At 44.8% G+C, this 15853-nt stretch overlaps 1 protein-coding gene across 2 annotated transcripts in view; it reads right to left on the reverse strand.

Moving 5' to 3' along the window:
- Nucleotides 1-15853, reverse strand: part of NBAS (NBAS subunit of NRZ tethering complex) — a 670356-nt gene that overhangs the window by 453656 nt on the left and 200847 nt on the right. For both annotated transcript variants that reach the window (XM_077291450.1, XM_077291451.1), the window contains exon 22: nt 2995-3078. In XM_077291450.1, the coding sequence (XP_077147565.1) occupies nt 2995-3078 (84 nt within the window). The remainder of the gene's footprint in view (nt 1-2994; nt 3079-15853) is intronic.

A 15853-nucleotide genomic window follows, 5' to 3' on the forward strand; every position in this document is an offset into this window, starting at 1 on the left:
CAGCCTATAGTTCCCTGGGTCCACCTTTTCCCCTTTTTGAAGACAGGAACAACATTTGCTCTTCTCCAGTCTTCTGGGACTTCTCCTGATCTCCAAGAATTTTTAAAGATTATGGAGAGTGGTCCAAAAATTTCTTCTGCTATCTCCTTCAGTACTCTGGGGTGTAATTGATCTGGAGATGAATCTCCTCCCTAGTCTCAGTCTACCACCCTACCTGTGCCCTCCATTCTGCTAATCACCTGAGGTTAACATCTTCAATAATCAGAACCTCCCACTCCCGTCTCCGAGACTTTTCACGTGTTGCGCCAATTTTTTGGAATGCACTAACAAGGTTAATTCGATTAATCCCCAATACCCACAGTTTTAAGTGAAAAACACATTTCTTCATACTGGCCAACCGTCTAGACAAATTAACCTAACTATCCCTGTGTTGCCTATTCAAAATTATTACCATAACCAGGTTCCTCGCATCATGTTCTCATACACTTTATGCATTTAATAGCCTCTGTGTCTGTACTGTTACATACTTAGGCCAATAACCGGTTCATGCAGCTTTACATGAACACCCGATTCTTATACTATGGCTGGTCCGAATAATGAAAGTAATTGTTATCATCCACCTCTGGTGTCTCCCCTTTTCCTCAAAGATTGTAAGCTTGCGAGCAGGGCCCTCATTCCTCTTGGTATCTGTTTTGATCTATGAGCTTATTGTTACGCTGTAATGTCTATTGTATGTACAAGTCCCCTCTAAAATGTAAAGTGCTGCGGAATATGTTGGCGCTATAGAAATAAAATTATTATTAATAGCCTTTTATAGGTGATAACGCGGCATCACTGTGCAGCTTATTCTGCAGTCTCCCATCAGCAGAATAGTGAGTGCAGCTCTGGAGTATAATACAGGAGGTAACTCAGGATCAGTAATGTAATGTATGTACACAGTGACTGCACCAGCAGAATAGTGAGTGCAGCTCTGGAGTATAATACAGGATGTAACTCAGGATCAGTAATGTAATGTATGTACACAGTGACTGCACCAGCAGAATAGTGAGTGCAGCTCTGGAGTATAATACAGGATGTAACTCAGGATCAGTACAGGTTCAGTAATGTATGCACACAGTGACTGCACCAGCAGAATAGTGAGTGCAGCTCTGGATTATAATACAGGATGTAACTCAGGATCAGTAATGTAATGTATGTACACAGTGACTGCACCAACAGAATAGTGAGTGCAGCTCTGGAGTATAATACAGGATGTAACTCAGGATCAGTACAGGTTCAGTAATGTATGTACACAGTGACTGCACCAGCAGAATAGTGAGTGCAGCTCTGGATTATAATACAGGATGTAACTCAGGATCAGTAATGTAATGTATGTACACAGTGACTGCACCAACAGAATAGTGAGTGCAGCTCTGGAGTATAATACAGGATGTAACTCAGGATCAGTACAGGTTCAGTAATGTATGTACACAGTGACTGCACCAGCAGAATAGTGAGTGCAGCTCTGGAGTATAATACAGGATGTAACTCAGGATCAGTACAGGTACAGTAATGTATGTACACAGTGACTGCACCAGCAGAATAGTGAGTGCAGCTCTGGGGTATAATACAGGATGTAACTCAGGATCAGTAATGTAATGTATGTACACAGTGACTGCACCAACAGAATAGTGAGTGCAGCTCTGGAGTATAATACAGGATGTAACTCAGGATCAGTACAGGTTCAGTAATGTATGTACACAGTGACTGCACCAGCAGAATAGTGAGTGCAGCTCTGGAGTATAATACAGGATGTAACTCAGGATCAGTACAGGTTCAGTAATGTATGTACACAGTGACTGCACCAGCAGAATAGTGAGTGCAGCTCTGGGGTATAATACAGGATGTAACTCAGGATCAGTAATGTATGTACACAGTGACTGCACCAGCAGAATAGGGAGTGCAGCTCTGGGGTATAATACAGGAAGCAATTTAGGGTCAGTAATGTATTTACAAATTTGTGCAACTTTTTAAGTACATTATATTTGTAAATATAAGGAAATTAAAAGCCAACGTTGCTTTTACAGCAGTCGTCCAAAAATTATCGTACTTTTGATGTACTCCTAATACGATTGGCTAGAACTTGCTAATACACTGTTGCCCTAAAAATCCTATAATCAATGTGTTTCCAGGTGCCAGCTACCCCACTTCCATTTTTGCTCTTGATACTGTCATTGAGTGGATTCTGGATGAAAGACATATCTGTAGCCAAGCAAGCCCCCTTCTCTAGCCTATTGATTTTTGGTTCACCTTTTGCATATGATTTTCAGTGCCGTAATTCTGTCCTGTGTTCACTTCATAGAGCTGCCCGGTTGCTTTGCTAAAAGGAGATTGTTCTGTTTTTTTTTTCTGTTTTGTTTTTCAGTAAGGTCAATTTAGTAAACCATCTCTTTATTGGACAACCCCTTTAAGAACACATTTGATATAAAAAAAGAAGAAAAACCTGAGCTATGAACACAGAATTCCATGTAGGATATTGGCTGAGGAGCCACTTGACCTTTGCCGGCTCGTGCTGTATAGAGCGGGCAGCAGCTGCCGTCGCTGCCTTTCCGTGCCGACTCCTCATCAGGTGGCGTTTGTTTGAGACAATCCTGCTTCCATGATTGGGAAGTGATTGAACGGCTTTTAATAAAAGCGTTTTTTGCATTCATGCCCCTGAAGCGGTGTGTGCTCCTCTTACTTATTTAATCGTGAGCCTGGCTTAGCTCTCCAAAGAAAGGAAAGCAATTTAGTGCTGTAAAAGTAACAAAGGGCGATGGCGGAAGGGATGGGATTTGCCGAGAAGGCCCCTATTCTTAATGCTTGCTAATGTTCCGCTCCTTTCTTTGATGTGTCTCGCTTCTTTCTATTAAAATGTATTAACATATTGAGTGGAAAACATAAAAACAGTCATTTAAATATGTATGAGCGCGCGGCTGATGTGCTCCTTTCAATTACGCCTCGCGCTGGACTTACTTGCACCGCGGCTCCTCGCACCAGTCTTTCTCGCGGTGCTCCTGCTCGTTCCAGGCGACAATCTTCAACTCGCCGGCTTCAAAGCTGTGACGGAAAAGTAAACAAAGATAAGAAACACAACAGAAGCACAAAACAGAGAAAAATAATAATGACAATAAGAAAAGGAACCAATGCCGACCACAGACACGGATAACTCATTTTCCATTTGGGTCTAATGATCCGAGGCTTTTCACTTATCAGACTGATTGATGGGAAACGTAAAAACATTCATCTGTACCCAGGAATTATTATAGGGCAACTTGGGGGCTCTGCACTAGGGACTAGGCCTAGACTTATTAGAAGGGCCCAAGATCAGAAGGTCATTGCGCTGGGACCTCCGGCGATCAGTCTGTCCGGAAACATGCGATTAAGTGTAGAATCTATCTGCAGCGCCACCCGACAGCATGATACCCGCGCCACCCAACAGCACGCTAGGCGCCACCCAACAGCACACTACACACGCCACCCGACAGCAAGCTAGGCACCACCCAACAGCACACTACACACGCCACCCGACAGCACGATACCCACGCCACCCAACAGCACGCTACGCGCCACCCGACAGCACAATACCCGCGCCACCCAACAGCACGCTACGCGTCACCCAACAGCACGCTACACGCGCCACCCAACAGCATGCTAGGCGCCTCCCGACAGCACGCTACGCACCACCCAACAGCATGCTAGGCGCCTCCCGACAGCACGCTACGCGCCACCCAACAACATGCTAGGCGCCTCCCGACAGCACGCTACGCGCCACCCAACAGCATGCTAGGCGCCTCCCAACAGCACGCTACGCGCCACCCAACAGCACGCTACGCGCCACCAGACAAAACCCTACATCATTATGTTCTCAGACTGTAGAAACATGCTGACAGATTCCCTTTAATAAAACGGTCATACACTCATATTATGTCCACAAATTTTTTTAGCCCTTTAATATACAGGTTATCAAGAAAAATAGGATGCGATGGGTGAAAATGGAACCTGGAAGATCCGCTTTGTTTATGATGGCAGCAGTAAGCAGGGGCTCTGGGAGACCCCAAAGATCTGTAGATGACATGCTGACAGCTGTGGGATCGATATTTTCTATCAGCGCCTTTCGCATGGATGTAGTATATCCGTTCTCTACGGCACGGGCACAAGTGCACAAATTACCGCTTTCCCTATTTACAGCTCGGAGCATTAAATGCTGCATTTTCCAGGACGTAACATTTACTACACACGTAATGCTCTTTTAAAAGCCGCTCGTGTCCAAGACCTTTCCCCCTCAGTCGGAAAATAATTGTTTTTCACGTGTGCAATTAACATTTTCCTCACTTGACACTGCGGCAGTGTTAAATCTCGCGGCTGACACGGAATTTTACAGTACAGTGAATCTGTAAGAACATTGCGATAAACCTAAAATAATCCAATGACCTTTAAATCGCATTACTGTGCTTCCTACCCGGCCGCTCGCCACTTCAGCACCGCGCTCCCATGCTTACAGGTGGAGCAGCCATTACTGTGCTTCCTACCCGGCCGCTCGCCACTTCAGCACCGCGCTCCCGTGCTTACAGGTGGAGCAGCCATTACTGTGCTTCCTATCCGGCCGCTCGCCACTTCAGCACCGTGCTCCCATGCTTACAGGTGGAGCAGCCATTACTGTGCTTCCTACCCGGCCGCTCGCCACTTCAGCACCGCGCTCCCATGCTTACAGATGGAGCAGCCATTACTGTGCTTCCTACCCGGCCACTCGCCACTTCAGCACCGCGCTCCCATGCTTACAGATGGAGCAGCCATTACTGTGCTTCCTACCCGGCCGCTCGCCACTTCAGCACCGCGCTCCCATGCTTACAGGTGGAGCAGCCATTACTGTGCTTCCTACCCGGCCACTCGCCACTTCAGCACCGCGCTCCCATGCTTACAGGTGGAGCAGCCATTACTGTGCTTCCTACCCGGCCACTCGCCACTTCAGCACCGCGCTCCCGTGCTTACAGGTGGAGCAGCCATTACTGTGCTTCCTATCCGGCCGCTCGCCACTTCAGCACCGCGCTCCCATGCTTACAGATGGAGCAGCCATTACTGTGCTTCCTACCCGGCCGCTCGCCACTTCAGCACCGCGCTCCCATGCTTACAGATGGAGCAGCCATTACTGTGCTTCCTACCCGGCCACTCGCCACTTCAGCACCGCGCTCCCATGCTTACAGATGGAGCAGCCATTACTGTGCTTCCTACCCGGCCACTCGCCACTTCAGCACCGCGCTCCCATGCTTACAGGTGGAGCAGCCATTACTGCGGCATTCAGCGCACACCGCGACACTGCTCCATTACCTACGGAGATGGGAAGTGGCCACCAAAATGCAGGAAAGAGTACATTGGGCATATTCTGCCTTCATGAAACAGGAACAGAGATTATTTTACCATTTTCAATTTATTTCAAGTATATTTTATTGGGTTTGTTCACTACTTATTTTAAAAATGGGTTAAAAAAAAATATCACCTACCGTACCCATTTTGCACCTTGGTTCTGCTGCAGATATCCTCCCATAGCTTTCTCCTCCAGTGAATAGGGAATAAGGTCATTGGCTGCAGTGGTCATTTTCTCTTTGTACCAAATTGAACCTTCTCGATTGGCTGCAGTGGTCATTTTCTCTCTGAACCAAAAGGAACCTTCTCGATTGGCTGCAGTGGTCATTTTCTCTATGAGCCAGAAGGAACCTTCTCGATTGGCTGCAGTAGTCATTTTCTCTATGAGTAAGAAGGAACCTTCTCGATTGGCTGCAGTAGTCATTTTCTCTATGAGTAAGAAGGAACCTTCTCGATTGGCTGCAGTGGTACATTTCTCTAAGAGCCAGAAGGAACCTTCTCGATTGGCTGCAGTGGTCATTTTCTCTATGAGCCAGAAGGAACCTTCTCGATTGGCTGCAGTGGTCATTTTCTCTATGAGCAACAAGGAACCTTCTCGATCGGCTGCAGCAGTCATTTTCTCTCTGAACCAAAAGGAACCTTCTTGATTGGCTGCAGTGGTCATTTCTCTATGAGCCAAAAGGAACGTCTTGATTGGCTGCAGTGGTCATTTTCATATGAGCCAGAAGGAACAGTTTTGGTTGCAGCCAATCAATACCACCTAACTAAGCACAGATAAGGAAGCTGGGAGACACTGACAGCAGTAACAAGGGGCGGTGGGGTCCAGCAGGTGAGGATATTTTTTTTTCCTTTTTAATTACACTAAATATACTTTCAATAGCTAATTTTTATCTTAGGCAAAATCCCCATTTCGATGCTCCGGATTTGAGGCAGAATAATTGCGGATAGCAAAAGGATTTGAAAGCAAAATCAAGGCCAAAATCTTTTTGGCAAGTACTCCGATTGCAGTATGGTGACGCATCTTCAATATATTGTTGTCCAGTCATCCAATGTGCATGATGGTCGGCATAATCCCAGCGATAAAGAAGGGTTGGGCATGTCGGATTTCAGCATGCCTGATCCCTTAGCGGTCAGGTGATATAATCCACCAGCAGAGATGGCCGGCAGCAGCTTATTCACTTTTCCAGTTGATCACACAAGCACGCACGCTCTGTTTCATACACATCAGATGATCGTTGTGTTCGGCCGACCTTCAGAAGATGTGGATGGAGGGCTCCTAACTCTCCCGTGACAGATAAGAGAAGGATCGGGCAAATGGAATTTCGTCAAAATTTTTCTTTTGTTTTCAGGGAAGGTGATCCACCATAAGAGGTGTCTTTCACCAATTTGGCCATTGAAAACTCAAATGCTTGGCTGAGTCGAGCACTCGTGATGAAAAAGATCTGCCGTCTCCGGTGTGTGGCCCGCCTTAAGCCCCCTATACATATTAGATTAATGCCGGCCGCACCCGCTGTTATCGACAGGTGAGGCCGACACACGAATACATATGGTGGAGATTTCGATCGGGTGTGTCGAATGTCGGACTGCTGATCACTTTGATCTCCCAGAGATTTGCTGCCGGCAGAGATGTCTCTGTAGGAAGATTGCTTAAAAAGAACATGGGAGCGCGCCTGTGTTAGGAGGAGACGGTCGAACAATCAGCCAACTAATGTGTATGGGGGGGGATCTAGGGAGGAGAAGCTCTGATCCTCCAGCTATCTGCATCTCCAGACAAATTTGCTCATTAATGATTTACTATTCTGTTTATTAAAGACTTTCGACTAACCTCGGCACTAATCCGTACTTCCCACTTAACTCCAAGACTTCTCCCGTGCTGCACCAATCCTCTGGAATGCTCTACCCCAAGAAGTTAGGACCATTCACAATTTGCACAGTTTTAGGCGCTCCCTCAAAACACATTTGCTCAGAGCGGCCTATCACGTTCCCTAATCTAAGTCATTTTATGTGTGTGTGTGTGTGTGTGTGTGTGTGTGTGTGTGTGTGTGTGTGTGTGTGTGTGTAGCCCATTGACTACATCCATCTATCCCTCAAGATGGTTGGACCTTCATTGTAAAAACAAACCTGAACTTTGTATCAACCCCACCTCATTGTAGATTGTAAGCTCTCACGAGCAGGGTCGTCTTATTGTGCTTTAATTATTGTATTGCTAACGTTGTTACTTATGACTGTTGTGTTTTAAAACTGTTAAACGGTTAAGCGCTGCGGAATATGTTGGTGCTATATAAATAAAGATTATTATTATTATTATTATTATAAATGCTGGTAGTCAGGGTGCAACTTTATACAGCAATTGCCAACAGGTCCCGCCATGAGCATTCAAAAAAAAAATCTGCTATCAGTAATTAGTCTGCTTGCTGACAGTTTCCACATATAAACACATTTTTAAAAGGCACAAAGTGAAAACAAAACTAACAAAAAAAAAAAACCACAATCACCAATGGTAGTTGAAGGTGAAGCTTTAGCCTATATCCTTCACTCTGAAGTATGAGGTCTCACAATATCACAGGCAAGAGGCGACGATCAATTAAAAAAAATTAAAAAGAGCGTTGTGAACTGTAATCTGCATTTCATGCACAGAACGCGCGAGTCCAGAGGGAGAACAGTTTATCAGATTAATTAGCGCTTACATCTCCCCTTCTAGGTACATCTAATGAATAAATCCTACTGCTGCCAAAAGAAAAAAATACAAAATATTTTTAATGAATATTGGGGGCTTCTCCCGTAAAGGAGGTCAATATTATGAGATTATTATAAAGAGAAATCTAACAATATACCATACTCGTTCAGCATTTCTTCTGCAGCCTTGTCTCGCCGAGAATAGAGGCGTTACAGAAAACTGCCCGGAGGCCGCCTCCATGTGCCTCCGCAGAGGGGAGCGCGTGCCTGCTTTACATTTTGATTATGGGATGTAATCAGCTTTTTGAGTTTTTGAGGTTAAGGGGCTTATCTTGTTAACTCCCTCTAGAGAAGCCAGTTGGTCAAATTTCTTTCTGCTCTAACAGCTTTCTCCCTTGCCGGCACGGTGAGCGGCAAACCGCAGATAACATCATCACTTTTTATGGGAAAATAAATAAAAACATGAAATGTTAAAGAAGCGGGATTCTGACTATCCATCGGGCATGTACTTACTTTCAGAAGCATCTCTGAAAAGGAGACTGGAAAAAGCAGATGACAGAAGTCATGCATGACCTGTAGTTTGGTAATATTCGCTCCAAGATAAGATGGCATATAAATGAGCCGACAATCGATGACCGTGTGTTCGTAAGAATGCTCCTTCCCGATTGTCGGCCCATGTAATTGTTAGTAAGAATGTTCGTTCCCGATTGACGACCCATGTAATTGTTAGTAAGAATGTCCCTTCCCGATTGTCGGCCCATGTAATTGTTAGTAAGAATGCTCGTTCCGATTGTCGGCCCATGTAATTGTTCGTAAGAATGCTCGTTCCCGATTGACAGCCCAAGTAATTGTCAGTAAGAATACTAGTTCCCAATTGTCGGCCAATGTAATTGTTAGTAAGAATGCTTGTTCCCGATTGTTGGCCCATGTAATTGTTCGTAAGAATGCTCGATCCCGATTGTCGGCCCATGTAATTATTAGTAAGAATGCTCGTTCCAGATTGTCGGCCCATGTAATTGTTAGTAAGAATGCTCGTTCCCGATTGTCGGTCAATGTAATTGTTAGTAAGAATGATTGTTCACGATTGAGGGTCCATGTAATTGTTAGTAAGAAAGCTCTTTCCCGATCGTCGGCCCATGTAATTGTTAGTAAGAATGCTTGGTCCCGATTGTCGGCCAATGTAATCATTTTTGAGATCACTCAACAAACGAGCAAAATACTCATTCACCGGGTGATTAGATCTTTATGTTGGTAAAGAAAATTGTTGTCATCTGGCAGGACATCACCAATGTAAAAAGGGAATTTGACGATGATAACATGATGATATATGGGGACAGAACGATCATATTAATGATCTAGCTGTCCCCATCAGCACTGGCCTGGGTAAACAGGTCAGTAAATGAGCATTGATCGACTTGTATATAGTTATTATTATTATTATTTATTGTTATAGCGCCATTTATTCCATGGCGCTTTACATGTGAGGAGGGGTATGCACATAAAAACAAGTACAATTTTCTTAAACAATACAAGTCATAACTGGTACAGGAGGAGAGAGGACCCTGCCCGCGAAGGCTCACAATCTACAAGGGACGGGTGAGAATACAGTAGGTGAGGATAGAGCTGGTCATGCAGCGGTTTGGTTGATCGGTGGTTACTGCAGGTTGTAGGCTTGTCGGAAGAGGTGGGTCTTCAGGCTCTTTTTGAAGGTTTCGATGGTAGGCGTGAGTCTGATGTGTTGTGGAAGAGGGTTCCAGAGTAGGGGTGATACGCGAGAGAAATCTTGTATACGATTGTGGGAAGAGGAGATAAGAGGGGAGTAGAGAAGGAGATCTTGTGAGGATCGGAGGTTGCGTGTAGGTAAGTACCGGGAGACGAGGTCACAGATGTATGGAGGAGACAGGTTGTGGATGGCTTTGTATGTCATGGTTAGGGTTTTGTACTGGAGTCTCTGGGCTATGGGGAGCCAGTGAAGGGATTGATAGAGGGGAGAGGCCAGCGAATAGCGGGGGGGCAGGTGGATTAGTCGGGCAGCAGAGTTTAGAATAGATTGGAGGGGTGCGAGAGTGTTAGAGGGGAGGCCACAGAGTAGGAGGTTGCAGTAGTCAAGGCGATAGATGATGAGGGCATGGACTAGGGTTTTTGCAGATTCTTGGTTGAGGAATGTACGGATTTGTGAAATATTTTTGAGCTGAAGTCGGCAGGAAGTGGAAAGGGCTTGGATATGTGGTTTGAAGGAGAGATCAGCGTCAAGGATTACCCCGAGGCAGCGAGCTTGTGGGACTGGGGAGAGTGGGCAGCCATGCACTGTAATGGATAGGTTCATTGGGGGGGGTCGCGTGAGATGGGGGAAAGATGATGAATTCTGTTTTGTCCATGTTAAGTTTCAGAAATCTAGTGGAGAAGGATGAAATAGTGGACAGACATTGAGGGTTTCTGGTTAGTAGGGAGGTGATATCTGGTCCAGAGATGTAGATCTGTGTGTCATCAGCATAGAGGTGATACTGGAAGCCATGAGATTCTATGAGCTGTCCCAGGCCAAAGGTGTAAATGTAGAAGAGCAGGGGCCCAAGGACTGAACCTTGTGGGACTCCGACAGATAGGGGGCGAGTTGAGGAGGTGGTGTGCGAGTGGGAGACGCTGAATGTCCGGCCTGTTAGGTATGATGAGATCCAGGATAGGGCCAAGTCTGTGATGCCAAGGGATGAGAGGGTCTGTAATAATAGGGAATGGTCCACTGTGTCAAAGGCAGCCGACAGGTCGAGGAGGAGGAGGACAGAGTAGTGTCGCTTGCTCTTGGAGGTTAAGAGGTCATTGGTGACCTTAGTTAGGGCAGTTTCAGTGGAGTGGTGTGACCGGAAGCCAGATTGTAAGCGGTCAAAGAGGGAGCAAGAAGAGAGATGGGAGGACAGTTCAAGGTAGACGTGTTGTTCCAGTAGTTTGGAGGCATAAGGGAGAAGTGATATAGGGCGATAGCTAGATACAGAGGATGGGTCAAGAGAAGGCTTTTTGAGGATAGGTGTGATTGAGGCATATTTAAAGCTTGAGGGGAAAACACCAGTTGTTAGTGATAGGTTGAAGAGATGGGTTAGGGTTGGGATGAAGACTTTGGGATGAACTGGGATGGGAGCGGGTCAAGTGCACAGGTGGTGAGATGCGATCTTGAGAGTAGAGTGGAGAGTTGATCTTCTGTAATGGTAGAGAAGTTGGTTTTGGAGGTGGAGGGCTGGGAAGTCGGGAGGAAGGGCTCTGGGGGTTGTTGCCCAAAACTGTCTCTGATGTTATCAATCTTCTGCTTGAAAAATAAGGCAAAGTCTTCAGCTGAGATAAGTGGGGAGGGAGGAGGTGCTGGGGGACGGAGGAGAGAATTGAAAGTGTTGAATAACTGTTTAGGGTTGTGAGACAGGGAGGATATGAGAGATGAGAAGTAGGTTTGTTTAGCTGTGGTGAGTGTGGTCTTGAAAGTAGTGAGGGACTGTTTGAATGCGATGAAGTGCTATAGTTGATCATCATTGAATAATGGGCTAATGATGGCAAGTTGATATGAGATATTAATTATGGAAATCATAGGATGAATAGACATGATAATATGCAAATTATAAAAAAGTTAACATTTTCAAAACTTCTCTATTTTATTCAGTTTTGTGGAGATAGAGCACAATGCACAGAAACCCCCACACTTACAGCCTTGGCTGCTATCAATTAGGTTATTAATGGTTCTAAGAAATATCCTGCCGCCCTGAATGCACTTGGGCAAATCATCAAGATCCGCTGCTGGCAGTCCCTTTGTAATTGTCAACCAATGACTTCCCAGATGTGCTCAATGACCAGATGAGTCCGGAGAGGCTGCAGCCATGGGAGCACATTTAGGCCACGCAGGAGGTTTACAGTAGCACAATTAACATGGGGCCTGGCTCCAAGGACACTTTGGAGAAATTGTAGAACCGCTTATTCCACAATCTAATCTCGTGAGTTGAAACAGTGTGGCGTTCACTGCATCTTCATGGCATTGCCCACGTGGTCTCCAGGAAAAACATCCAATTATCCATGTGTCCAAGACAAAAGCGGGACTCTATAAAAATAGGATATACCACCATGCCAACCTAAATTGCAGTGCTGCTTTGCACTACGATAGCATTTGAGAGTGGTGGCAAGAGGTCAATGCATCACCTTTACGAGGGAACATCACACTGTTGCAACTCCCTAAATTATGGCGTGGACTGCCAGAATACATAGTAGCCAGACCCCTCTAATCTCCATTCCAGGTACACCAACATTGATTTGGTGGAGGAACAACTGGTACGGCCAGCTCTCTATTGTCCGAGGCGGCACTTTTTAACACTACCTTGCCAGGTCACACGTTGCTGGTGCAGTTGTGAGTATCACGGCCTTCAGCGTCTCCAGACTTGTCTAACATCAAGCATTTATGGGACGACAGAGTCAGCATGTGTTTATAACTAAAGTCATGTCAGTCTAACTTAATTTCCTTCTATGACAAAATCACTGACTGGGTGGATCAGGGAAATGCTGTAGATATAGTATATCTTGACTTCAGCATAGCATTTGACAAAGTATCTCACACCATCCTTATTGAAAAAATGACTAAGTATGGAATGGACAAGGCAACTGTTAGGTGTATTCATAACTGGCTTAGTGATCGGACCCCAAAGAATGGTCGTAAATGGCTGCACATCCAGTTAGAAGAATGTCTCAAGTAGGGTACCACAGGGCTCTGTCCTGGGCCCTGTACTGTTCAACATCTTTATCAATGATTTAGATGAAGGAATTGAGGGTACACTGATTAAATTTGCTGATGACCCAAAGCTAGGAGGGATAGCTAATACTAGAGAAGAGAGAGAGGATTCAAAAAGATATAAATAAACTGGAGCAGTGTGCAGCAACTAACAGAATGGTTTTTAACAAGGAAAAATGCAAAGTACTACATCTGGGCAATAAAAATGAAAAAAGCATATACAGAATGGGAGGAATAGGGCTAAGCAACAGCACAGGTGAAAAAGACTTGGGTATACTAATAGATCACAGACTGAACATGAGTCAACAGTGTAATGCAGCAGCAAAAAAGGCAAATGCAATTCTTGGATGTATTAACAGAAGCATACAGTCTAGATCATGCAAAGTCATTATTGCCCTCTACTCCTCTTTGGTCAGACCTCATCTGGAATACTGTGTCCAGTTTTGGGCACCACATTTTAAAAAAAGACATCAACAAACTGGAGCAAGTTCAGAGAAAAGCGACCAGAATGGTGACTGGTCGGCAAACCATGTCCTATGAGGAACGGTTACAGGATTTGGGAATGTTTAGCTTGCAAAAAAGAAGTCTGAGAGGAGACTTAATAGCTGTCTACAAATATTTCAAGGGAAGTCACATTGTAGAAGGATCATCTTTATTCTCATTTGCACAAAGAAAGACTAGAAACAATGAGATGAAACTGAATGGGAGGAGACACAGATTAGATAAAACTTTTTGACAGTGAGGGTGATCAATGAGTGGAACAGGCGTCCACGAGAGGTGGTGAGTTCTTATTCCATGGAAGTCTTCAAACAAAGGCTGGACAATCCTGTTTTGAGCAGGGGGTTGAACCAGATGACCCAGGAGGTCCCTTCCAACTCTACAATTCTATGATTCTATGACATTGGTCGGCAACTGCATAAAGGAGCTGCCAGCAACTGATCTTGATGATTTGCCTAAGTGAATTCAGCGCCACAGAACATTCCTCAGACAACAAATAATAACCTTATTGATACCAGCCAAGGCTGTAAGTGTGAGGATTTCAGCATGTGGCACACATACCCGATACTGAATAAATTGAGATGCTTGGAAACTTTTGTTCCCATTCTTTAGCTATTTGCAGATCAGTAAGGCCCCTTTCACACATCAGTTTTTTGGCATCAGTCTTTTGCAAACTGTCGAATTTCGAAAAAAACGGATCCAGCAACTGATGCCGCCGGATTAGTTTTTTTCTCATCGACTTGTATTAGCGATGTATGGCCTCGCGTTTCATCAGTCATTCGCCGGATCCGTCGAAAATAGTTTGTCCGGCGGCCGGAGACAACGGACAAAGTAACGTTTTTTTTGTGTATGTCGAAAAATCAGACAGCAACAGATCCGTCACCGTCCGTCGTTTGCTCGAATGGAAGCCTATGGGCGCCAGATCTATCAAATGACTGAATCCGGCGAAAGTTTCCATTTTCTTTTAACTGAGCATGCTCTGATTTATTTAGGATCCAAAAAATTCATGATGTGATCACAAATATGAAAACTGCAATAAGTTTGGTACTCCAACATACATTATATCAAAAGACAAAGATATCAAACCATCTCATCCTGCCATTCTACTCTTCCTTGAGGTGAAATAAAGTACTCTGCAAATTTGTCATTTCTACAGATGAGGTCTCCAACACGTGCACCCAAAATATCAAAGTTTTCCGCTTTCATCCGAACATAGTTAAAAAAAAAAACCTCCTCTTTCCTCTCAACTCCATAAATAACATAGAATACACCCCACGTGGGTGGATCCAAAAAGGACGCCGGCGCAGACACATGATGAGCTGTCTTTCTCACTCCTTTTTAAGAATATAGTTAAGGTTGAAGAAGACTTTAAGTCCATCTAGTTCAACCCATAGCCTAACCTAACATGCCCTAACATGATCGCTTCCAAATGATTCGCCTCAAAAAGTAAAATCCACATAGATCTTCACAATGTTCGCAATCACACCTTCCATTTTTGCCACTTGCTCCTCTACAACTTGTCAAAGATGGGGTGTAGAAACACTGTATATATAGGTTCTCCGTAGCCAATCATGTTTGGGAGCCTCCCTTTGGGCGTTTTTTAAAAAACGGATCCGTCGTAAAACAGATTAAGAAAAACGGAAGAAACGGATTAAAAACTGATGCGACAGATCCGTTTTTTCGCCGGATCTTCTAGTGGGCTCCGTTGAAAAAACAGATCCGTTGCATCAGTTTTTCACAATCTGCGACGGATCCATCAAGCCAACGGATTGTGACTGGCGGCAAAAAACTGATGTGTCAAAGGGGCCTAACATGTCTATCCATCCTGTGATGTCCATAATTCTTTAATTTTCCTACTTGGTGCAATTTCAATGAGGAAGAATGTATTAGTAATGGTCAAAAAAGCAATTGCTGAACTTAAACGAACAATGCCCGTTTCGAAAGGATTGGGGGTGACCTTACTGACAGATTTCCAATAATCAGGGTCACATTTGGTTGTGGCTATGCCTGGTACTGAAGCCTGGTCCCAATTACCGGTACTTTCGGACTGAGATGCAATACCAGACATAGCCGTTACGAAATGCGTGGATCTGTGCCGGATACACAATAAAGGTGGAGCGACACTTTCTTGGGATGCCGCAGTGCCTTCATTTAGCCAGATCGGTGGGGAAGTTCTAAGAATGGGACCACCACCGATGTAATAATGACAGCTTATCCTAAAGGACAGTCTATCAATATCAAAGTCCTACAAAACCTCTTTAATCAACCTACAGGTGACAACAGAACAAAATCCCATTAACTAAAATCCACAGGAATCCTCCTCCGGCTATTGTACTTGACTAGTGACTGCTGAGCCGTTTTGCGCCCGCTTCCACTGTATCGGCTCACTTGCCTCTGTTTACACTGAATATTTCCAAAGTCTTATTTTTTTCTTCTAACTATTCTCCGTATTATTTATGGTAATGAGATGGTGATCACAGGGCTGCCGATTCCGACTAATGACATCCGATGGCTATGTGCAGTCACTAAATAGCGAGTGCATAT

The sequence above is a fragment of the Ranitomeya variabilis genome, chromosome 2 (assembly GCF_051348905.1).
Source record: "Ranitomeya variabilis isolate aRanVar5 chromosome 2, aRanVar5.hap1, whole genome shotgun sequence".
Lineage (NCBI taxonomy): Eukaryota > Metazoa > Chordata > Amphibia > Anura > Dendrobatidae > Ranitomeya > Ranitomeya variabilis.